General features: G+C 36.6%; 1 protein-coding gene across 5 annotated transcripts in view; it reads right to left on the bottom strand.

Annotated features, from left to right (window-relative positions):
• LOC108588667 (uncharacterized) overlaps positions 1-25,734 on the bottom strand; it is a 708,321-nt gene that overhangs the window by 137,391 nt on the left and 545,196 nt on the right. For all 5 annotated transcript variants that reach the window (XR_013527909.1, XM_078352723.1, XM_078352724.1 and 2 more), the window contains one exon: positions 15,225-15,338. Coding sequence is in view for 4 of the 5 variants with exons in the window: in XM_078352723.1 (XP_078208849.1) it covers positions 15,225-15,338 (114 nt within the window). In the remaining variant the exon portion in view is untranslated. The remainder of the gene's footprint in view (positions 1-15,224; positions 15,339-25,734) is intronic.

Raw genomic sequence — 25,734 nt, 5'->3', positions numbered from 1 at the left:
ATCCAAAAATAAAGCCCGAACCCCCCAAGACAGAGCATTTGAGAAAAAAAGGGATTTTTTAATGAGCTCTGTTGCAGCAGAATCAAACATAGCAGCCTAACAGCCCTGAATGAACAACAGAGCTCACAGCTCAGCAACTGAGCTCATATAAGTACAGACTGTCTCCTAAAGCAGCTCCCTGACCCCTCTATATCCAAAAGACTGACATTTGGCAGGCATCATCCTGGGACAAAGATAGCAGAAAAAGAAACTGGTAGCATCCCTCACTGTGCCACAGCTGCTAGAGGTGCACCCCAGACAAGAAGGGCCTGGAGTGGACCTCAGCAGTCGTACAGCAAAGGGGCTAGACTGGTAGAAGGAAAACCAAGTAACAGAAATACTTCATCATCAACAATCTGGGTGTCCACTCAGAGACCCAATCGAAAAGTCAGCAATTACGCAGACGACAAGTGGATAAATCCACAAAGATGGGAAGAAACCAGCGCAAAAAGGAGGAAAACACCTGAAACCAGAACATCTCACCTCCTAGAAAGGAACAAATTTCCTCACCAGCAAGGGAAGAAAGCTGGACGGAGAATGACTGTAACGAAATGACAGAATTAGACTTCAGAAGGTGGATAATGAGAAACTTTTGTGAGCTAAAAGAACATGTATTAAATCAATGCAATGAAACTAAGGAACTTGAAAAGAGATATGAAAAAAGATTTGAGGAAATGATAACAAGAATGGATAACTTAGAGAGGAATATGAATGATTTAAAGGAGCTGAGAAACACAATACGAGAACTTCGCGAAGCATGCACAAGTTTCAATAGCCAAATTGACCAAGCAGAAGAAAGAATATCTGAAGTCGAAGACCAACTCAATGAAATAAAACAAGAAACCAAGACTAGAGAAAAAAGCACAAAAAGGAATGAACAAAGTCTCCAAGAAATGTGGGACTATGTGAAAAGACATAACCTATGTTTGATAGGTGTACCACAAGGAGACGAAGAGAATGAATCCAAGCTGGAAAATACTCTTCAGGACATCATCCAAGAAAATTTCCCCAACCTAGCAAGACAGGCCAACACTCAAATGCAGGAAAGACAGAGAACACCACAAAGATACTCCGCAAGAAGAGCAACCCCAAGGCACATAATCGTCAGATTCAACAAGGTTGAAATAAAGAAGAAAATACTAAGAGCAGCCAGAGAGAAAGGTCGGGTCACCCACAAAGGGAAGCCCATCGGACTCACAGCAGATCTCTCAGCAGAAATACTACAAGCCAGAAGAGAGTGGGGGCCAATATTCAACATACTTAAAGAAAAGAACTTTCAACCCAGAATTTCATATCCAGCCAAACTGAGCTTCAGAAGTGAAGGAAAAATAAAATCCTTTGCGAACAAGCAAGTACTCAGAGATTTTGTCACCACTAGGCCTGCTTTACAAGAGCTCCTAAAAGAGGCACTACACAGAGAAAGGAACAACCAGTACCAACCATTCCAAAATCACACTAAAAGCTAAAGAGCATCAACATAATAAAGAATCTACAACAACTAACAGGCAAAACAGCCATTTAGCATCAAAATGGCAGTATCACATTCACACATAACAATATTAACCCTAAATGTAAATGGACTAAATGCACCAATCAAAAGACACAGACTGGCAAATTGGATAAAAAGCCAAAACCCATCAGTGTGTTGTATCCAGGAAACCCATCTCACATGCAAGGATACACAAAGGCTCAAAATAAAGGGATGGAGGAAGATTTACCAAGCAAATGGAGAGGAAAAAAAAAGCAGGAGTTGCAATTCTCATCTCTGATAAAATAGACTTTAAAGCAACAAAGATCAAAAGAGACAGAGAAGGCCATTACATAATGGTAAAAGGATCGGTACAACAAGAAGAGCTAACGATCCTAAACATATATGGACCCAATGCAGGAGCACCCAGATACATAAGGCAAGTTCTTAATGAATTACAAAGAGACTTAGACTCCCACACAATAATAGTGGGAGACTTTAACACTCCACTGTCAATATTAGACAGATCAACCAGACAGAAAATCAACAAGAATATCCAGGGCTTGAACTCAGACCTGGAGCAAGCAAACCTCATAGACATTTACAAAACTCTCTACCACAAATCCACAGAATATACATTCTTCTCAGCACCACATCACACCTACTCAAAAATTGACCACATAATTAGAAGTAAAGCACTGCTCAGCAAAAGCAAAACAACTGAAATCATAACAAACCGTCTCTAAGACCATACTGCAATCAAGTTAGAACTCAGAATTCAGAAACCGACCCAGAACCTCACTGCTTCATAGAAACTGAACAACTGGCTCTTGAATGTTGACTGGGTAAACAATGAAATGAAGACAGAAATAAAGAAGTTCTTCGAAACCAATGAGAACGAAGACACAACATGCCAGAACCTCTGGGACACATTTAAAGCAGTCTCTAGAGGAAAGTATATAGCAATAAGTGCCCATATGAGGAGAATGGAGAGATCCAAAATTGACACCCTATCGTCAAAATTGAAAGAGCTAAAGGAGCAAGATCAAAAAGACTCAAAACCCAGCAGAAGACAAGAAATAACTAAGATCAGAGCTGAACTGAAGGAGATTGAGATACGAAAAACCCTTCAAAAAATCAATAAATCCAAGAGCTGGTTTTTTGAAAAGATCAACAAAATAGACAGACCACTAGCCAGACTGATTAAAAATAAAAGAGAGAACAACCAAATAGATGCAATAAAAAATGATTAAGGGGAAATCACCACAGATTCCACAGAAATTCAAACCATACTCAGAGAATATTACAAACAACTCTATGCACATAAACTAGTAAACCTGGAAGAAATGGATAAATTCCTGGACTCCTGTGTCCTCCCAAGCCTAAACCAGGAGGAAGCTGAAACTATGAATAGATCAATAACAAGGGCAGAAGTCGAGGCAGCAATTAAGAGCCTACCACACAAAAAAAGCCCAGGTCCAGATGGGTTCACATCCGAATTCTACCAGACACACAAAGAGGAGCTGGTATTATTCCTTCTAAAACTATTCCAAATAATACAAATAGAGGGAATCCTTCCCAAATCATTTTACGAGACCAACATCATCCTGATACCAAAACCCGGCAGAGACCCAACAAGAAAAGAAAACTTCAGGCCAATATCCATGATGAACATAGATGCAGAAATCTTCAATAAAATATTGGCAAGCCAATTGCAACAGCAAATCAAAAAACTTATTCACCATGATCAAGTAGGATTCATCCCGGGGATGCATGGCTGGTTCAACATACGCAAGTCTATCAACGTAATTCACCACATAAACAGAACCAAAAACAAAAACCACATGATTATCTCAATTGATGCAGAGAAGGCATTTGACAAAATTCAACAGCCCTTTATGCTAAAAACCCTCAATAAACTCAGTATCGATGGAACGTATCTCAACGTAATAAAAGCTATTTATGACAAAGCAACAGCCAATATCATACTGAATGGGCAACAACTGGAAGCATTTCCTTTGAAATTTGGCACTAGACAAGGATGCCCTCTTTCACCACTCCTATTCAATATAGTACTGAGAGTTCTAGCCAGAGAAATCAGGCAAGACAAAGAAATAAAGTGTATTCAAATAAAAAAGGTGGAAGCCAAATTGTCTCTATTTGCAGATGACATGATAGTATACCTAGAAGACCCCATCGCCTCAGCCCAAAACCTCCTGAAACTGAGAAGCATCTTCAGCAAAGTCTCAGGATATAAAATCAATGTGCAAAAATCACAAGCATTCGTCTACACCAATAACAGACTTAAAGAAAGCCAAATCAAGAACGAACTGCCATTCACAATTGCTACAAAAAGAATAAAATACCTTGGAATACAACTCACAAGGAATGTAAGGGACCTCTTCAAGAGGAACTACAAACCACTGCTCAACGAAATCAGAGAGGACACAAACAGATGGAGAAACATTCCATGTTCATGGTTAGGAAGAATTAATATCGTAAATATGGCTATACTGCCCAAAGTAATTTACAGAATCAACGCTATCCCCATCAAGCTACCATTGACTTTCTTCACAGAACTGGAAAAAACCACCATGAACTTCATATGGAACCAAAAGAGAGCCCGCATAGCCAAGTCAAATCTAAGCAAAAAGAACACAGCGGGGGGCATCACACTACCGGATTTCAAACTATACTACAAGGCTACAGTAATCAAAACAGCATGGTACTGGTACCAAAACAGAGATATAGACCAATGGAACAAAACAGAGGCATCGGAGGCAACACAACATATCTAAAACTATACAATCTTTGATAAACCTGACAAAAACAAGCAATGGGGAAAGGATTCCCTGTTGAACAAATGGTGTTGGGAAAACTGGCTAGCCATGTACAGAAAGCAGAAACTGGACCCCTTCCTGACACCTTACACTAAAATTAACTCCAGATGGATTAAACACTTAAACATAAGACCTGGCACCATAAAAACCCTAGAAGGAAATCTAGGCAAAACTATCCAGGACATAGGAGTAGGCAAGGACTTCATGAACAAAACACAAAAAGCATTGGCAACAAAAGCCAAAATAGACAAATGGGACCTAATGAAACTCCACAGCTTCTGCACGGCAAAAGAAACAGTCACTAGAGTGGATCGGCAACCAACAGAATGGGAAAAAATTTCTGCAGTTTACCCATCTGACAAAGGGCTGATATCCAGAATTTACAAAGAACTCAAACAGATTTACAGGAAAAAAACAAACAAGCCCATTCAAAAGTGGGCAAAGGATATGAACAGACACTTTACGAAAGAAGACATATATGAGGCCAACAATCGTATGAAAAAATGCTCATCGTCACTGGTCATCAGAGAGATGCAAATCAAAACCACATTGAGATAGCATCTCACGCCAGTTAGAATGGCGATCATTAAAAAATCTGGAGACAACAGATGCTGGAGAGGATGTGGAGAAAAAGGAACACTTTTACACTGTTGCTGGGAGTGTAAATTAGTTCAACCATTGTGGAAGACAGTGTGGCGATTCCTCAAGGCCTTAGAAATAGAAATTCCATTTGACCCAGCAATCCCATTACTGGGTATATATCCAAAAGACTATAAATCATTCTACTATAAAGACACATGTACACAAATGTTCATTGCAGCACTGTTTACAATAGCAAAGACCTGGAATCAACCCAAATGCCCATTGATAATAGACTGGATTGGAAAAATGTGGCACATATACACCATGGAATATTATGCAGCAATCAGAAATGATGAGTTTGTGTCATTTGTAGGGACATGGATGAATCTGGAGAACATCATCCTCAGCAAACTGACACAAGAACAGAAAATAAAACACCACATATTCTCACTCATAGGTGGGTGATGAAAAATGAGAACACATGGACACAGGGAGGGGAGTACTAAACACTGGGGTCTATTGGGGGGAAAGGGGGAGGGCCAGTGGGAGGGGGAGGTGGGGAGGAATAACCTGGGGATAAATGCCAAATGTGGGTGAAGGGGAGAAAGGAAGCAAAACACACTACCATGTGTGTACCTACGCAACTGTCTTGCATGCTCTGCTCATGTACCCCAAACCTAAAATGCAATAAAAAATTAAATAAATAAATAAAAATAAAAAATTGTCAATAAAACAGATTCTGAAATGATTATTGTTGCAATTTCTGATGAAGATACAAATAATTTAATGTAAACATGTTCAATTAAAGAAATAGATGAGACTAGTGAGTGAATAGTGAATCTCAAAAAACAAAATGGCAACTCCAGAAAGAACTAAGTGGAAAATTCTAAACCCAGCAATCCCATTACTAGGAAAACCCATTGTTCTACCAAGAAGATACATGTAGTCGTATGTTCATCACAGCACCATTCACAATAACAAAGTCACAGAATCCTATGGACACTGCTATGTGTCCATCAGCAGTGAATTAGATAAAGACAATGTGGTACATATACACCATGGAGTACTACACAGTCATAAAAAAGAATCAAATAATGTCCTTTGGAGCAACATCAATACAGCTAGAGGCCATTGTTCTAAGTGATTTAGTGCAGGAATAGAAAACAAAATACTGCATGTTTTCATTTATAAGTGTGAGCTAAACATTGGATACTCATAGACATAGATATGGAAACAATAGACACTGGGGATTACTAGAGATGAGAGAGAGGGAGGAGGGCAGAAGCTGAAAAACTACCTATTGGACATTATGCTCACTACCTCATTCATGCCCCCAAATCAGCATCTCCTGAACATAGACCCATGATTCTAAAATAAAAGTCGAAATTATAAAAAAACTATAAGGCACTCACATAATAGAATACTCTTCAACAATAAAAGAAAAAAGCTGCTGATACACACACACAAACACACACACAGCAGTTTCACTATCTACTGTTATAGTAAGGAAGAAATTATACTATCTAAATTCTTCAAGTTTCTTGTATATTTAATGAAAGATTTCTATAGAAAAAAAAAGAAATAAAAAAAAAACTTTCAGTATCTGATACGAATACTTCGTTGGATAAGCTTAATAGCAGATTAGACAATAATGAAAAAAAGATGACACATTTGCTTAATGGTAGGTCAATAGAAGCAATCCTAACTGAATCAGTGGCTTTAAGAAAGTCTCATCCAGGCAGAATGGGCAAATTCAAGAAAAAGATCCAGTGTGAGGAATTCCTTGAAATGCTGGAATGAAATGGCTCTAGTACCTTCCTGTTTTCAGTCATTGGCAAGGAACAGTCAAAGTGAAGTTGACCTTGACCAGAACATAGTGGTAGTTCCAAAATAGTAGCAGTTGAAACAATTAGGGCTCATTTAATTTGTAGCTATCTAATTTGCATTCATAAACTCTTCAAAGTATTTTTCTATAATCAACAATTATTTCACTTTCTGAATTATGTTCTATTATTTTTAATTCAATAGTACTTGAACATATTTAACTGCTCTCACAAATTTTCTCCATTTCTTAAAGATGCTGCCATTTTTAACTTCAAATATTTATAGGCATATTATTTGATTTGCCAATTACATTTCATAAAAAAAATAGATAAGCAGTGATCCTACCAAATTTCCACCTTTCTTTACATTTCATATTTAGTAAATCATTATGTAATTTCTATAGTTGATTCTGAGCCTATCCTATATTTTAGCCCCATCTTTCCTTATTTTAGCTTACACAGGAAGTACCAAAAAAAAATGGATTGCTGCTTTTCTTTTTTTACCAGATTCCATTACTCTGTTGCAAAGAACTAGCATTTTGTACCCTTACTGATACATTATCTAATAGTTTTTCAGCCTTTATTCTTCTTTCAAGCTGTTTAGCCAAATGATTAAAATTCAAATATAGTAATATTTGTTAGGGAAAATGAAAATGATATATTTAAATCTTACTTATGAACACTTCCTTAGTTTAGAATTTGTGAGAATTGCGTAAAGTACTGAGTATAAAGTATTGAGTTGAAGGTTATACTTGCATCATATGAGAAGACTTGAGTAAAAGATTTCTAAAAGCATTTCATAATGACAATGCTTATCAATTAAAAAAACAAATTCTACATATTTTAATATAATTACAATCCAGCCTAAGTTAAACTGATGCTTTGATATCTTAATTACAAACTTCTAACCATTGTATTTAATAAAGGAATTCCATGACCTTAGAAATCATAATTGAAGTCATCTTCTGAAATATTAAAGCACACAGAAGTCTTGTGTATAAGGACCTGTAAGAACTTTTTGAATCCCTTTAGTAAAATCAAGATGAACAGAATTATTTAACCAAAGAAAGCTGATATCTTATCAATTATATAGGAATATATCTAATATAATAATGGAATAAACATCTTATAGCATTTATGAAGAACACAAGTTGGATAATGGAAATTTTGCTTTTCGAGTTTCTATTTTGTTCTTTAAGAGTTATCATTTGTTCACTCACTGATCTCATCCATGAATAATAATGAGACCCACTGTAATGTGGGAACACAAGTATTCAGAGAGGTATTCTCCATTGAGAAGGCAGCATTCTTTACATAGGCTTTGTCATAACCTGACTAATTCTATTATCAGCACACTTGCTCTTCATGTGGTTGCATATAAAGTTTCCTAAGTTCTAAAATATTATAGGTACAGGGAGGTCTTCATAAGAGAAAGCATTACTATGGTCAGCATAAAGGTTTGCTCCTAATTGGAAATATTATGTTGTTCTGGAATATGATTTAGTCAAATTATGGATTTTCAAATTTCAGAGTCATGCCTTGAAAAAGAGTTGCCATAATCACATACTGCCTTTGGATATAATTGGAACAACTAAACACCCTCTTTTATTACATACTTTTTTTTTTTTTTTTTTGAGACGGAGTTTCGCTCTTGTTACCCAGGCTGGAGTGCAATGGCGCTATCTCGGCTGACGGCAAACTCCGCCTCCTGGGTTCAGGCAATTCTCCTGCCTCAGCCTCCTGAGTAGCTGAGATTACAGGCATGCGCCACCATGCCCAGCTAATTTTTTTGCATTTTAGTAGAGACGGGGTTTCACCATGTTGACCAGGATGGTCTCGATTTCTTGACCTCGTGATCCACCTGCCTCGGCCTCCCAAAGTGCTGGGATTACAGGCGTGAGCCACCGAGCCCGGCCCTTATTACATATTTTTATTTCTTCCATCTCGGTTCTATTTATACAATAAGCTTCAAAGGATATCATTGCATTTATTTTTGAAATATATACCACTGTGTGTGTGTGTGTCTGTGTGTGTTAGAAATAATTTTCACTTTTTAAAATTACCTTCCATCAAATGGCTGCCACTAGATGTAGTTTTACTGAAAATGGTAGTATGTCACAGGTTCCTTTTTTTAATTAAGGTCTTCTGCTATATAAAGTGCCTTAAACAAATTTAAAAAGCAAAAACATCTTATTTGTTGAAATTCCTGTACTAAAGATAAATGGCAAACTAAAAGAACCAGAAACAATGGAAAATAAAGAAGAAAGTAGACAAGAAAAAAAATGAAAAGAAAGAGTATATTCATAACCTTTGCTAGATCTGGACAAAGAGAGAGACAAGCTGGTAAGCCAGAATTTTGTAATTCATTATGTACAAGAGCAATGGTCTGTTACAGAAACGGATAGAATATGTATTTACATCTTTCAACAAAATGTTTTCCAAGAACTAACCCATTTAACAAGAGGGCAGTATGTCTCCAGGCTAAACAATACATTGATTGTTTCTTACTTCTAAGTTGCTTAAATATTTTAAGTGCTCAAAAGCCTGGCCAGTTGGTTGATAGCACAAAAGTACATCTTTGATTGTTAACACTGGCATTCTTTATCCATGTTTGTGGCTGATGGAATGTTCATTAATTGAGACTCAGGTTAATTGATTTAATTACCAACTTGAAAGGTAAATCGATCAGCCATATACAGTACCAAGATTAACTCAAATCTAACCCAAAAAGCACTGCATCTCTAACTACAAATATAATTAACCATCACTCCTAATTATGACTCAGAAACTTGGATATATTGAAATCCTGAAATATCTTCTTTCACTTGTACAACTGATTTGCTCACTTGGTATGGAAGATTCTCTATACATGGAAGCAATTTAATTATATTTTAAGAAAATATTTTTAAAGGAAGCAGCAAAGAAACCCATCGCTAATACTGTCTTCAGTCAATTGCTTGTACTCAGTTACACTATAAAATCATTATAAATTAGTGATCCAAGAATTTTGCTATATTGGGCATGAAAGAGCAAGTGTTCCCAGAACTTAACCCTGTCTGTCCTCCAGAGTCCAGGATAGGATGCAAAGATATCCAGATGATTGCAAACACTATGACTGACTGTGTCTTTGTTACTTAGCTGTGTCAAAGTAACATGTAATAAAGTGCCATAGTAACAGTTTTTCAATTTATGTGTGAATCAAGTAAAATTAAACAATTTATTTGGGTATTAATATTTGGTATTCCTTTTTTTAAAAAGTAAACTCCTCAGTTAGGTAGTGTTTATTCACTAGATAATTTCCTAAATAGATACAGTCTTGGTTTCATTTGGAAAACTATAGATTATTTTTTCTCATCCCACTATCCTTCATTTATTATAGTCCTCTTATTAATATCACAGTCACTCTTGGAGGCTAATTTACTATATTAGTCTCTGACCCTGACTTTGCCTTCGTTTCACTCTTCTATGCTGATATAAATGCTCTAATTCAGTTATATCACCTGATATCTGATATATTGTTCTTCTGGGGTATATTTTTCAGTGTTTAGTAAAATCTTCACTTAGCTAAGGAAAAGGGTGAAGCTTTCTTAATTACTTTGCGATAGGCAGCTTTAGAGCCTATTTTCTCTGGAATTGAAACCAAATAAACCAATAACATTTTTATCTACCCAGAAGAGAGCCTTTCTGCACAGATTTGGAAATCCTAAAGTTAGTTTATTAAGTGCATTAGGTCAGAGGCCCTCTCATTAGTTTAGTATTTGTGTCATTATGGTCATTTCGTTCATTTTGGTATCCTCCCTGTTCTGGGAGTAACAGGTACTGCATGCAAAATGGGTGCTTCTAACTTTGACTTTTTTAGCACTAGACTTTTCCAAGAGTTAACTTTCACTTTCCTAGCAGCATCTAGTAAACAATTCTGGTATATCTGGGCAATTCCTAAATGTTCTTCTTCAGGAATGCCATAAACAATTCGATATAGAACTATTCAAAGAAGTGTCTTATCTGTGGGGTTCACCACTTGTGGGGACGTGGGTACTCTTGCCATTGGATTTGATCATGCATGTCTCCCCTGCTTTCAGACCAGGGAAGAGAGTGCTATCTGTCATGCAATCATTTCCTTTGTCTAGTTACTGGAGAGTTGCCTTCATGCATGCCTGTCCTCTACCTCTCATCTGGATATGGTTTTGTCCAAGGATGTCCCATCCAATAAAGAGATTCTCCAAACACTGGCAAATAAAGAGATAATCAATAATTTACCTATGTTGACAAGGGTCTAGTGGCCTTTTAAGAGACACAGTTTATAGAAATTATAAAACTGGAACTAATGCAAATACATTCCATGCCCAGGAATTAGAAGAATCAGTATCACGAAAATGACCATACTGCCCAAGGAAATCTATACATTCAGTGCAATTACTATCAAAATACCAAAATCATTTTTCACATAATTAGGAACAAAAAATCTTAAAATTCATCTGTCATACCTGACTCCTCAACCCTAGATAGCATCCTCCTTAGGCAGTACCCAGACACACAATTTAATCACAAATCCCTTACTCACATTTTGCCTGAACCAGTTGTCAAAACTTATTTCCTCCAACTCCCATAGGTACAAGTCACTAACTTGTTAAGTTACTCGAAAGTTTTCAATCTTTCTTTACTCATTTGTGATTTTCCTTCTGAGCTCTGAATTTTGGTTTGTTGAAAAATTCTGGTTATCCAGCTACATTTTCTTTTATCCAAGCTGTACTACTTTAGGCTGCCAAAGGAACCACTCCTCCAAATTAAAGAGCCCCCAGTGACCTGACTACCCAATACTGCTCTAAAGGGAAATGCCCTTAGAAGCAAGCTTTAGCCCAGATGCATACCGTATATTCAGTTAAATAAACAGTGTTGAATAACTACAAAATACACAAAATACACAAAATTAAAGCATTTTCATATGAGAAACAATATTGCAGGATTTTCAGGTGTTTAATGATGATGCTTTACAAATCAAAAAATGTTAGCCACAAAAAGCAATAAACACAAAGGAAGGAGAAATTGTCTCATTTTAAATGCATGATGAGTTTTTTTTTTTTAATTCTGAAAACAAACATGGTGAAATCTCATTTATACAGTAAATTGAATAGAGGATTTTTTGGGAAATTAGTGACTGATCCAAGGAATTGCCCAAGTTCCAAAAATCTAGACTTCTTTTTGTAGCATTTTGGAAATGCGATTAGGCAATGTGAACTTCCTGAATATAAAGCACAAACAATTGGCAGAAAATCAACTTGATATATTTAAACTGTAGATATTTTTTAAAAAACATTTACTGAACTAAGAGAACATAATGTTTCAGGTAAATTATTATGGTCAGCTTTTCTGTCAACATTATGTTGGGAAATAATTATCCATAAATATTTCACATTTTTGCATGATCTGGATATTCTGAGAAAGGTATTTACAGTCAATTTAAGAATGTTTTTAATATAAGGGGACACTGCAAGATAGTAAAGTTTAGAGATGTCTCCCTCCCTTGAGATGTTCAGAGGAGGTGTCTCTCTCTGGAATGGATGTTCAGTTACCCAGTAGCTGTACATACAATTAGAAGTTCTTACTTCTGGGCTTCCTTTCCTTTAATATACCTTACTGCATGTGCAGGTATGATTTGAACTTCAGCACACCACCCTGAGGGGACTAGGACTCAAGGAACTGGTACAATAACATTACTCCAGATGATGCATTTTCTGTGAGTAATAAGCTGTCTTTGTCTCTGACTCAGATATCTTTTGATTACATAATTTTATATGCATATAATAGATAATGTTTATATATTACATACATAATTTTATATTTATATTATATATAATATATGTATATTATATATAAAAATGTGTGTGTTTGTGTGTAACTCAGCAACTACACATATAACTAAGTAACTATAAGTATACTACCTAAAAGGAAGTTTGAGAGGTCGGAAATGGTGACTCACGCCTGTAATCCCAGCACTTTGGGAGGCTGAGGTGGGTAGATGATTTGAGTCAGGAGTTCAAGACCAGCCTGGGCAACACGGTAAAACCTCATTTTTACTAAAATTACAAAAATCAGCTGGGTGATAGTGGTGCAAGCCTGTAATTCCAGCTATTTGGGAGGTTGAGGCAGGAGAATCACTTGAGCCTGGGAGGTGGAGGTTGCAGTAAGCTGAGATCATGCCACTGCACTCCAGTCTGAGCAACAAAGTGAGAACCTGTCGAAAGAGAAAGAAAAGAGAAGAAAGGAAAGGAAAAGGGAAAGGGAAGGAAGAAGGAAGGAAGGGAGGAGAGTAAGTTTGAGAAAAGCAGCTTTCGTTTTCTAATTTCTATAATACTCAGGCATGTGGGGGAGGGGACGGTAGTAACTAACTGTGTGTGTGTAGTTACTTTTTACTTTATTTAAAGTAAAAAGTTTTACCTTGCAAGCAATATAAAATCTCAGTCCATTCACAGTTTCTGACAACTTTACTAAAATATAAATTATATCAAAAAATATAATTTTAAATGTTGTATTTATGAGCACTGACACATACACATGTGTAACCAACAACACAATCATGATATGGAACATTTCTATCACCCCCAAAAAAGCTCTCTTTTACTCATTCCCAGTCAATCTCCTCTAGGCCCTCAGACAGAAGCAACCACTGATATATTGTCTGTAACTATGAGTTGTATTTATATTTTCTAAAGTTTCATATAAATGGAATTATGCAACTCATTCATCATATTTTTGAGATCCAACCATGTCATTTCTTTGTTATAGTAATGAATTCTTCTTAATTGCTGATTAGTATTCCAGTATATTAATATTCTACCATGTGTTTATGCACTTTGCTATTGAAAGACACCTAGGAGGTTTTCCAGTTTTTAGATACTATAAGAAAGCTACTAAGGTCATTAATTTGGAGGTCTTCATGTATAAACAAATGTATTTCTCTTAGGTAAATACACAAAAGTAGAGTGACTAGGTTGCATAGTAAGTGTATTATTAACTTTATACAATATGTGAAACTATTTTCCAAACTGGTTGTACCATTTAATATTTGATAACTTACATGTATGTGAGTTTCACTTATTTGATATCCTCTCTAAAATTTGTATTGTCAGTTTTTTAATGTAGGCATTCTAATAGGTGCAATAGGAATGCTTCACATGTTAGTTATTGTCAATCTGCAGTTGGCATCCACTTCTATATTCTTCTGTTTCCCCAACCCTTGAATGTTATAGAAATTGAAAATCTAAAGCTGCTTTTCCTAAACTTCATTATACCTAGGCTTCTCAATGCAGTTTAGATTATTTCAATAAGATAAATGCCCATAAAATTTGAAGTGTCAAGGAAGCAGAGACTATTCTTTTCTGAGATGGTACAGTTAGTCAAATAGGCTCAGGCAGCAGCTGGATTCCATCTTCTTCTTCATCTGACCAGATTCATGGGTATGGGGAAGTTGTAATATCAAATGGGGTGACAGTCAGGATAATAACCTGTTTCTGATCTCTGAGTTACAGCTATAGTAGCATTTGCCCTTTAAATCAGAAGCAGAGTGCTCACTTCGGCAGCACTTACACTAAAATTGAAATCAGAATCGGAGTGCTGACCCCTTGACTTTTACTTTAAGAATTCTGATGATTTTGAAATCAATTAAGCCCCTTTAAAAATACTTTTCTACTTAGCATCCCTAGAGCACTTTCTGTTACCTGAATCTCGATTGATTCAGTAGACATTAAGGAAACAAGGAAAATCAAAGAACGTAAAATATATAGACAGGATTTGTAAACGTGGATTGGCCTAGTGTTTAGAATTTCTCTACTTCTCAGTGGTAACTGCTTAATGTGATTATTATTTTATCACTGTAACAATATGTTAACACAGATCAGTTGCCAATATATTAATAATGTTAACATTTTTTGAGAACTTACTATGTACCAGACACTGTGATAATTAATTTAATAGTTATTGTAAACCTAAGTCAGTCACAGCATAGTCCTTATTATGTTACCTTAAATCTAATTTAATCATTTCCTACTTTATACTAGAAAATACTTTAAACATAGTTCTATCTAAAACAAAATTACACAGTCCCACTTCTGTGTTGTTTCTCTGAAAAAAATTGCCACTAATTATTACCTTCTACCTCATTGGGAAAATAGATATGCACTCTTCCAAATGCTTGACACTTACCTGCAAATTTACCCACTTCTAACTTCCTTCTCCTGAGCATTATAATGGAAATAATCACTTTCTCCTTGTACAAAATTTATACAAATTTATCATGAAATATGAGGTGTTTGATTACCTATATCATATTTACCTCTTCGGTCTCAACTTCTGTCACCCTCATTTCACACTATCTGTAATCTAAAGACACCCATTAAAAAGAAAACCTCTCTACATCACTAAGGGTTCAATGAGAGAAGCAAAACTATGACACATAATATGGAATAAGGTACTTACTACAGGGAATCCAACTCTTAGTAAGTATGGAAGGTGGTCAAGAAGTCTATGCAGGTTACTGTCTCCATAACTGAAGAGGTATGGATGATCTTGGCCATCAGACAGAACGGGAAGCTGAATATAAAGGAGAGCAATAAGAAACTAGAACCATGAGTATGAGCTGGAATCTTCATCAATCTCGAGGTTCTACTATCAGCTTCTAATGCCAGTAGAAGCTGTCTCCCTGCTCATACACCAGGCCTAGAATCTGGAGAACCTTTGAGTGAAAACCCAGGAGGAGAGAGAGGAACTGCAGGTTGCAGGTTTACCCATGCCAACAAGATAAGCCAACACTGCCACAGTGCTGGACACCCTTCATTAACCTTCAAAAAATAAAATGCTATCACCCCTCTTTCACTTCTTCCTGCCAAATCACATGTATATGTATCTTGCAGCCATCCATAATCCAGAACAATGCTGGGGAAGGGATCTTGGAAAGATAATTAAGATTCAGCTAAGTGAACACAATATAAATCTGTATGTGTTCTTTGGTACTCATTTAAAAAATACATTTCTTCAAGATTTTCTTCCATGACTCCCAAGACTAGAATTAATGATCCACGCACACAGTCTCAAGACACCATGTGCTTCAACTTATCCAATATTTAACTGACAATTTGGCTATCTGCCTCTGTAATACAAATACACAATATCCATGAAAACATGAAGTCTGCTAGCACCAAATAGGTGCTGAATATATGTGTACTAAATAAATGTGTGACAGTTAAATTATTTTATTCCTGTCTCATTAAGAGTGGAAAAATCATCATTAGAAGGAATTTTTTAAACAATTACACACATAAATGATTGTGAACACAATGATAAAAACACAGGGATATAAAATCTACTTGGGATAAACTAATGAAAGTAAAGGTCTTTATAAGGTAAAAATAAAAATATGTAATTATATAAGAAATAAATCACTTAGAGAGTGTATTATATTAACTTTTTATAAGCAGCATAGAAAGTTTCCCATATTTGTAGAGAAAAGTGAGTGCTTAATTGGAAAAAAATAATATCAGTATGTTGAGTATAACAGAGAATTAATTATGATATTATTTAAAAGGCTCTTAATAATTTTATAGAAAAAATATGAGAGTATACAATGTCTAAGTCATTTTTAAAATTTCAACTAAGACATTGTCTCTTGATTAATAATTGATCCAAGAACAAATTGATCAGTAAATTTTCCACAGACAAGATAAAGATGAATGAGGAAAGGAAGCCAAGTTAATCAATAAAAATATATACATGCAAAGAGCTATTGGGTCAAAGGTAAGACACTGCTACCATCCTGAAGGAGCAGTCTATGAGAGAAAGGGTAGTGAGCTGTCTATGAAAGACACAGAGGAAAAGAAAGAGTGAACTGGCTTACAAAAAACTCTCAATGATAGGATCTGTGTTAAGTGACACACAGGTAACCTGCAATCACATAAGAATTGTGATGACTAAAATGAATAAGTCAGGAAAATTACGATTTAGGTTTGGTGAAATGGACTATCAAAAGCTTCACAGAAAGCATTCCTAAACGTTTTTCTGTAAAATGTGAGAGGTTTCTCATCTTACCAGAAGTTATGTGATAGAACATATGTAAGATGGGATCCAGTAGACGGAAATGTTCCTTTATGTCTTGGCTGAGGGGCTGCTAAGGAGATTCTGGCAAACAAAATTGTCATTAAGATTTTCCTGGCCAAACTTTCCTCCATTGTTATATCCCATAATATAATAAATGTTTTAGAGATATAAAGATAATACCAGACAGATGTTCCCTACTATCTTTAAACATTAAATGCCAACAAGTATTGTATATCTCATTTTTTCTGGGTGTCATGGCCATTATTAGTTGGTATTTCAAATACCTTGAGCCAAACAGAGAGTGGAAAAATATGGAAAATACAGTCCTCAGTCACCCATATTGATGGCTAATCAATCAATTAACAACATTGTACGTTTTAGCCATTCAAATTGTACAGAGTTCCTATCGTTGTTTATAAGTATGATCTATTTTTTCCTCAATTTCCCTATTGGTTTAAATTCATTATAACTAATTTAAAAGAAAAAATGTCTAAAAAGATTCACTTGGAGTAAAAAGCAATGAATATTTACTATAAATATTTCTTTTAAAGGTAAATTACTAAAATGTAATTCTATAGCAATCCTCTTTGTTCTTCAAGCATACAACAGTTTGGGGTTTTTGTCTTCTTCACTGTTTCTAATATTTACCGCTCAAAATGAAAAAATAAAACTTTTGAGTTTGGAATTGAGAGACACATTTTTTATTGCAAAGGGAGTTATTTAAATATTATTAAAAATTAAATAGTTTCTCCATGTTATTCCATTTTGAACAGTTTTGCAATTTATGAAACAAATTTTATTGAATTATTTTGTTTTCACAATTTTAAAAATTACCTATTTTGTAGTTTGTATGTACATAGATGTTTTCCTTTCCAGAAAGAGAAAAATGGAAACCAATATGGTGGTTTATTTGTGAATCTTGACCTAGCCCAAAGGTTTTTGGATGTTTCTTATACATTAGATTTTCTTCTTCCTCTAAGTATTTCTACCAAATAAATAAACATTGGATGCAATGAGGTGTTTTTACTTTAAAAGAAATCCCCTTTTTTTTTTTTTTTTTTTTCATGAAACTAGGTCTCTGTGGTCTTGTGATCTGCTGGTATTGGGAGATCCACAGCTAAGACACCAGAACACCCTGGAAGCCTAGAAAAGCATTGGGGAGCTTCTTTTCCAATTCTTCTGTTTTGGATACATTTGAAGTTTGCACAGATGTAATTTGGGCCTACAAATCTCCTCAAAGCCTAATGCCCACCTCCCACCTCCAAGGAAATCGAGCTCAGTACCTGCTACCCTCCCCAACCCACTGCAAGCTTGAACATTTGATGATGGACATTCCTCCCTGAATTTGTATTTTGAATGAATCACTGTAGAGACTTAACAGAGCTGCAGCTGGATCACACGGCAGAGATGAGACCTGAAGACCAGAGGAAACAAAGCAAACCTCTGGATCATCCTGGAATTTCCAATTCCTGTTGCTCCCTCTGAGAGTTTTCTAGTCCCACTTACTTGAAGCATGTCTTTCAGAACCCTGCACCACCCAGGTTGGGGATCTGTAACACAAATGCCAGCTATCTGCAAAACACTGACTAGATTATATTTAATGATATGGGAAAGACAGCCTGCACACTCAGATCCTTACATTGTCCAGATCTCGTCCTCTTCATACCTTGTATTGCCCTGTGGTTAGATTTCTCAAAGAGATGCAAGAGAGAGCAAGGCAAACCATCTTCACTGAGGTTTCTCTGCACCCCTCCCGCAGATGGACAGTGAGCTTTGTGTGAGGCTTTTATCCTTGGCTACTGTGTGGTAGCGTTTATCCTAGAGAAGAGGCCTGAGGCCTCTGAGGATGGTGAGCTGATTTAAATCCTTAAGGAGTCGACAAAGATCCCCACCTTCTCCAGACATTCACAAACCCAAATAGAACTGCTAAAAAAAAGACTGACAACTGGCTAACGGATCCAGGCCAAGACGCAGGAGAGGCTCACCAAAAGAAAGGCCGACATTCAAGAAACTGCCTCGCACATGAGTCCAAACTCACATGCACACACACAGATGCACAGAGAGAGCTGGAAAGAAGAGAGAAGAGAGACACACGTGCACACACAGAGAGCAGCAACACAGTAACACCAACGCCAAAGCAGACCCTAAAGCTGCGGGTTTCTTCTCACCACTACGACCCTCAAGTGAGAGAGCAACCCACCAGCACACAGGCAGACGTATCCTCGAGATGACCAGGGCACGACATTCGGGGAGACTCACCTGTACCCTGTCCGCGTAGGGCTGAGGCTGGGATTCTGCCTTGCTTCCCAGGTGCTCCCTCCACCTGGTCGACCCTCCACAAATCCTGGCCTCCAGGTACTATCCTGTGACCGTCGTGGTGAGGAGTGGCCTGAGCCCAGACCCTGACGCACTGCCACAGGGTGCTTCTAATTTGCAAAATCTCAGGAACCCATTCCGGGCAACAGTGGCCATCACTATGAACTGAGGAGTGGATCGTGCCTCGAGCATGTAAACTGGCGAGGCTGACTAGCGCCTTACTCTGGGAAGCCAGTCTATGACCCCTTTAAAAAATGGTGTCGGTGGGCTGGGCACGGTGGCTCACGCCTGTAATCCCAGCGCTTTGGGAGGCTGAGGTGGGCAGATCAGGTGGTCAAGCGAGACCGTCCTGGCCAACATGGTGAAACCCCATCTCTACTAAAAATACAAACATTAGCCGGGCATGGTGGCACATGCCTGTGGTCCCAGCTACTCAGGAGGCTGAGGTGGAAAAATTGCTTGAACCCATGAGGCAGAGGTTGCAGTGAGCCGAGATTGCATCACTGCACTCCGGCCTAGCGACAGAGCAAGACTCCGTCTCAAAAAAAAAAAAAAAAAAAAAAAAAAAAAAAAAACTGGCGGCGGTGAAAGCAGAGTATTTGCAGAGGCCTGGGAAAGGGGTGTGCTGGAGACCCAGGGTAAAACCCATGAAACTCCTGTCCTCGGGACCTCCCTAAGCAGTCTTCTACTGCAGCTCCCGGTGGAAGAGGACATTGAGGGTACCCAGTGGGTTCTCAGGACTCTTTCAGATCTGATTTTGGATTCCACCACATAAGCAGGAATGAGATTACACTGGAGAGAGGCAGAAAGGGCCTCACTGGGAAACAAAAATACCCAATGGGCCTCAAGGCCTGGTGCCTGCTGAAAATTCCGTGAGCCATGAGACCACTGCCTCCCTCCTCCCTGGGCGAAGAAGTGCCCTGCCAGGGTCTCCAAAGCCCAGGGACTGCTGCATCCCGGCACTTCTTTTGCATGACATCAGCAAATAGAGACAGAGGCGAGTCCGAGGTAAAGCTCATGTGATACAACATGGCACTGGCTTCCCCCAAAAGCAGATGCAGTGAGCATGACTCTCAAAGGCCGTATAGTGGCATGACGACATTGACAGTGAGGTCCAGATAGGTGCACCGAGTGCAATGGAAACCTTTCCCATAAACCCGAGGAAAAGCAAAACACCCCTGAAAACCTGTATGAGAGAACCTGTGCTACAGACCAAACCACATTCAGGGATGCCTGCCAGAAAAGCTGAGAGGTTTCACCAAACACAGCTCACCCCACCCCGTCATCGGAAGGGTACCCCTAGCTCAACCTCTCCTGCACCCAGCAAAACCCAGTCCCTTTGGCTTGCTCCCTAGCATTTGTGGCAGCCAAAAGAGTCAGTGCTTGAAGGCACTTTCCCCAGGAGCAGAGAAACCGGATGCCCCTCAAGAATAAGCGAGAAAGTGCACCAAGAGAGCCTCGCTGTCCCACAGAGATGGAAGCCCAGAGCTCCACGATCATCGCACCTCCCCAGTCATCCAAAACAGGTTTGGAGGAGGAAACAAACATGAAATGGATCCCCATGAAGTTTTCCCCTGCTAGACTGGGGAGTGTTCTTTGTTGAAGACACTGAGCCAGACCAAGAAGCCTCTAGGCTTCTCAGAAACAGGACAGACAGAGAAAGAGGAAGGACAGAGCCTAGGTCAGAGCCCAGACCAAATACAGCACAGTGCCACCTCCAGGGGAATCTGGGGAAGAGTGCCAAATGGTTGACTTGGCTAGAAAGGCCAGTGTTGGAGTGAAAGAGACGCTTGCCACAAAAAAAAATATATATATATAAACAAACATGTCAAGTTAGCCACCATGCAAAGTCAATGAGTCGTCTTTGTCAGAGTACCTGGCCTCTATTAGCTTTTTGATACCTGTAAAGAAAATATGTCTAATAAAAGAAAAAAATAATGCAGGAAGACAAAAAGCATACTTCCTACATAAAAATTATATTTGCAGAGCTGTTCCCAATGCACCTCTTTTCTCCCTACAGAAGATTCCTAACTTTGTTCAACTTAATGTTTATAAGCAAAATGAGTTGTTAGGTTCAGAGATGTAAAGTGTGGGCCAGGGGATTGTACAAAGTATTAAGTTTGAAATATGTCAGTGTTATTTAGATTTTGCTGGAAAAAAAATTTGTCATATATTTTTACTTTTATTTCTGAAGTTTTCAATCTATTAAAAGATAAATTGATTTTAAATATTACATATTAAAAGTTTATACAAAAGGAACTTGCTCTTTTGATGATACCTCTTCTATCATATGTGAATTTTTCTATGTTTTTGAGGGCTAACTACAGATTCAGCAATGTGCTTTTGTGCTACTTTGGAATCACCCTGTCATTTACTTAGCAATAAATTAATATCAAGATTGGTTTTCATCTTTGAAAAATGGACTGTGACTTTTTAAATAAAAAATAAATCAGTATTATTTATTATACTTGACAAGCTACTCAGCTAGGCAACATTTAGTGATGTCCCCAGATAGAGAAGATTTAGGTAACATTCTTAAAATGTATGAGTCTCCAGTGAATTCTTGGGACTTGGTACTGCTTGTAACTGTTCATTTTACTTCCAACTATGAAAAATGACAAAAAGTGATTAAGTTTATTAAAGGGCTATCAGTCAATTGAAATCCAGTAATAGATGAATAATGTTAATTAACTAAAGCTGCTTTTTTTTTCTTAGTACATTAGACACCTTGAATGGATTTCAAAACCAAAACAATTGGTTTAATGTACTCAAAATCAACAAAGTAGTTTACAATACAAATTAACTTTGCTGAAAGTTTCTCTCCTTACCATTCAAATTTAATGAAATAAAGCATTTAAATATTTGTTCTATTCTTTCATAAGAGGCAATGTTACTTTTAAAACCTGATAGATAAATAATTTTCTAGCATTATTTTTATTTGTCAAAAGTTCACATTCCTATAAGAAGTAATTTGTTTAAAGAGAAAAAAAAACTGTAGACATGAACACATCTGCTTGAAATAATCACAGAAGACTATCCAGTAAGACCTATGCTCTTCATCCTCAAGTATTCTAGGTGTCCTCTGATGGATCTCATCCACAAGTGAGAACAACCAAATATCTAGACATCATCAGAAAGAACAGATAGATGAAAATATTCAAAGTTAAATATGAAAGATGGTATTTCTTTTCTGTTGCTGTTATGATACTTGGTATGCTAAGAGCTTTAATGCTATACATTGGGTGGAGGCATGACCTACTTGCCACAGGATTGAGGAAAGCGTCAAGGATAAAGTGGCATTCTAAAGAAAGAGGCGAAGAAAGGTAGGAGGTTGAGAATAAGACAATTCAGGATAAGAGGACCACACATTTAGCAGGAAATAATGGGCCAAATGCTGAGGCTGACTTATCTGTTGCTGTATTATTTTGACTCACAAATTACTCATCCTGCACTCTGCCATTTTAGTGGTATGTTTCTCATGAGTATAGAGTATGCTTTATCAGTTATTGAATGTCTATGACCTACTGGTGTTACTAAGTAACACCTTTACAAAGTAGTCTCATAACCTTGAAAATTTTATTTGCTTTCAGTGAAGATTATAAGAAAAAAGCTTTCCTATTACTCTATGTATTGAAGGCCACAGAACACAAGATACATTGCCATTTCCACTAAATCAAAACAATTATAAAAGAGTTTCCAACCTGTAGAAAATTTTAGAGTAACAGATCTGAAATTTAAAAGAATCTATAGTTACTTTACAAGGCCAAAGTTTTAATGTACAAAAGTAAGAATAATGCTAAGGGGAGGGTGCAAACCAGTCCAGAGGGAAAATAGCCATATCATATACATGTGGTAATTAGATTTCATTGCTGAAATGCTTTAAATTTGAAAAGTCCTCTGTATTTTATTATGCTATGTAAGTGATCACTGCAACTAGAGACCAAATTAACTACTGAAAGTTTCTCTCATTACCACTCAAATTAAATCTGCAACAATAGATGGGAAAAGTGCTAAGCATACCCATATGCTTTGTTCTGTCTGCATGTCAGCCAATAAGCCAGAAGCATTTTGTAAACCCACTTGGAAGGCCACATGTACATGAAGTCTGTTCATCAGAAACCTCTTTTCTGGAAACTTTTATAGAAAACTAGAAGGTCCCTCTTCTAGACCAAATCTCCTTAACTATTTGAAGTGAGGATCACAGTAAGTGCAACTTAGAATTCCCTAAGTGCCTGCCTAATAAAATACCTTGCACACACATACACACAGTTTTTGCTGGATGGATGAATGAACAAATGAATTTTCTAGCCAAAATTATGTTTTATGTGACTTAAATCACGGTGATGAGAAAATATTATATCAATCAGTAAAAGCAGTATTTTTTCCTTTTCTCCTGCCCTAATAGCAATAAAAGGTAGCCCAGATCAGTTTCCCCAGAATAGACTTCAGACTAACTACCTGTCAGACCACATGTGTCAGTTTCAAGTTTTTCAAAGACTCAGAATTATGCAGGTCTGCATCCTAAGAATGATGCACAAGATAAAAAGACATTGTAACACAAAATGAAGGCTTCAAATGGGTGGCAATTCAGATTGAGGAGATGCATTTTTGTTTTCAGAATTATTATGCCAGAGTGAATAGTCCATAATAGTCACAATTTTCTTATAAAATAATTCTGTCAATAGTGCTACATTTAAAAAGTCAAATCTAATTGGAGAGAAGATATACCAAGAATCATGGAATATTAAATATAATATTTTATTATAACAAGCAAAGAGAGGTAGTACAAGATCTTAAAAGCCTTAATAAAGGAACTCTCATGATTGTATGGTACATACAAATTCCTTGCTATTGTTCCTTTTCAATACTCAGGTATTATTTCATCAGTGTTCAAGAACCAAATTTATACATGCCCAGTGGTTTTGTGTTTCTCAGTCCTGATATGATTGCATTTCTTTCATATTTTCTCTATATCAACCCTTGGAGATTGATATTTTAGATTTGTCCTTTTATCTCCTAATCTGTTAACTCTGAGGGGATATAATTACATTGCTTAATTAGCTGCATCTGACCATAATGTTCCCATGTCATTAACTAAATAATTTTGTTTTTTCTCTTTACCTTATACTGTAATTCCTCAAAAAAATATTACTTTACTGACTTAAATTTGATATAATTTTTATATTATTCCTTACCTTTTCTTGTTATTAATTTGCATTCTCTTCACTTAGCTCTTCAAAATTTTATTTCTTCTCTGCACCTGAATTAGATGTGGATGTGGATTTGTGCAGAAAATGAAGTATTTGTCCGTGGCAACTCTATCAAAAAGATTTTATTGCTACTTCAAAATTTTATTTCTTCTCTGCACCTGAATTAGATGTGGATGTGGATTTGTGCAGAAAATGAAGTATTTGTCCGTGGCAACTCTATCAAAAAGATTTTATTGCTACTCATATTTACAAAGGCATGCAAAATTAATTATAAAAGCAATTAGAGTTTATGTTTCTCTACTATAGCTGCATAACTCCAGCAAGGCAAGACCTTGTTTAATAATAAACTGTAACCATTGTTCAACAACCCCATTCCAAGGAACTCAAGGGGAAACATTACTATATTCTAGTAAAGAATCATACAGACCAGATTTTAGTCTCAAGCTAACTAAAATCATACTACATTTTTCACTTATTAAAAAATATTTGAGGCAATAATTCGATAACTTTTAGTATCTGTATCAAATTTTTAAAAGGCCTTCAGAAAGAAAAAATAGACTTTTATAAAAGAAGAAAAAAGGGCATATAGATGACTCTCTGATATAACCAAGATAGCCATGCACATACATTGACACTTTACAGAGTTAAAAATGTCCAAATTCATCTTTATCCAACGTTTAGTGATACTATTTCATGAGGGACTCGGTGGTTAACTGAAACTCTCCTGGAGTCCATCTCTTTAACATTGATTGAGGTTACCTATCTCATTTATAATTCTAATACCAAAATCTGAAAAAGTTGACAATAAATTATAACTTATTCGAGTGAATACCTATGCAATCTGAATTTATTTAACCTGATTTATACTGACATAAAATTATTGATAACCTTTACTTATCCTACTTACTGTGAATGCTCACAAATTTCCCTGCAGATATACTTCATTAATGTGTTTGACTATCCAATACTATCAGTCCTTGTTGTTGGGACTACATAATAATTAATATGTTATCTAAAATTCAAAATATTTGAATTTCAAAACAGTTGGCTACAAGGTATTTTTGACATAACATTAATATTGTAATATATTTAGCATAGATTTCAAATCACTTTTACTTGCATGAGTCTCTATGGTCTTGAAAATATTGAAAATATCATATATTTTCAGATTGAAAAATTGAGACTAAAGGCAGTTCATGGCCTTTCTACAGTTATGAAGTTAGTAATAGTGGGCCTTGGAACCATGTCTGAATGGAAGACCAGTCATTTGAATGAACTTACCAAGTACCTACTATTGAGTATCTACTGTGCACTGGATTTTTCTCAGTTTTCCCATGTCTGATTCATTATCTGAAAGTGTTTATTTAGTA

Source organism: Callithrix jacchus, chromosome 16 (assembly GCF_049354715.1).
Source record: "Callithrix jacchus isolate 240 chromosome 16, calJac240_pri, whole genome shotgun sequence".
Classification (NCBI taxonomy): domain Eukaryota; kingdom Metazoa; phylum Chordata; class Mammalia; order Primates; family Cebidae; genus Callithrix; species Callithrix jacchus.
This window is presented reverse-complemented; position numbering and strand designations above follow the sequence as displayed.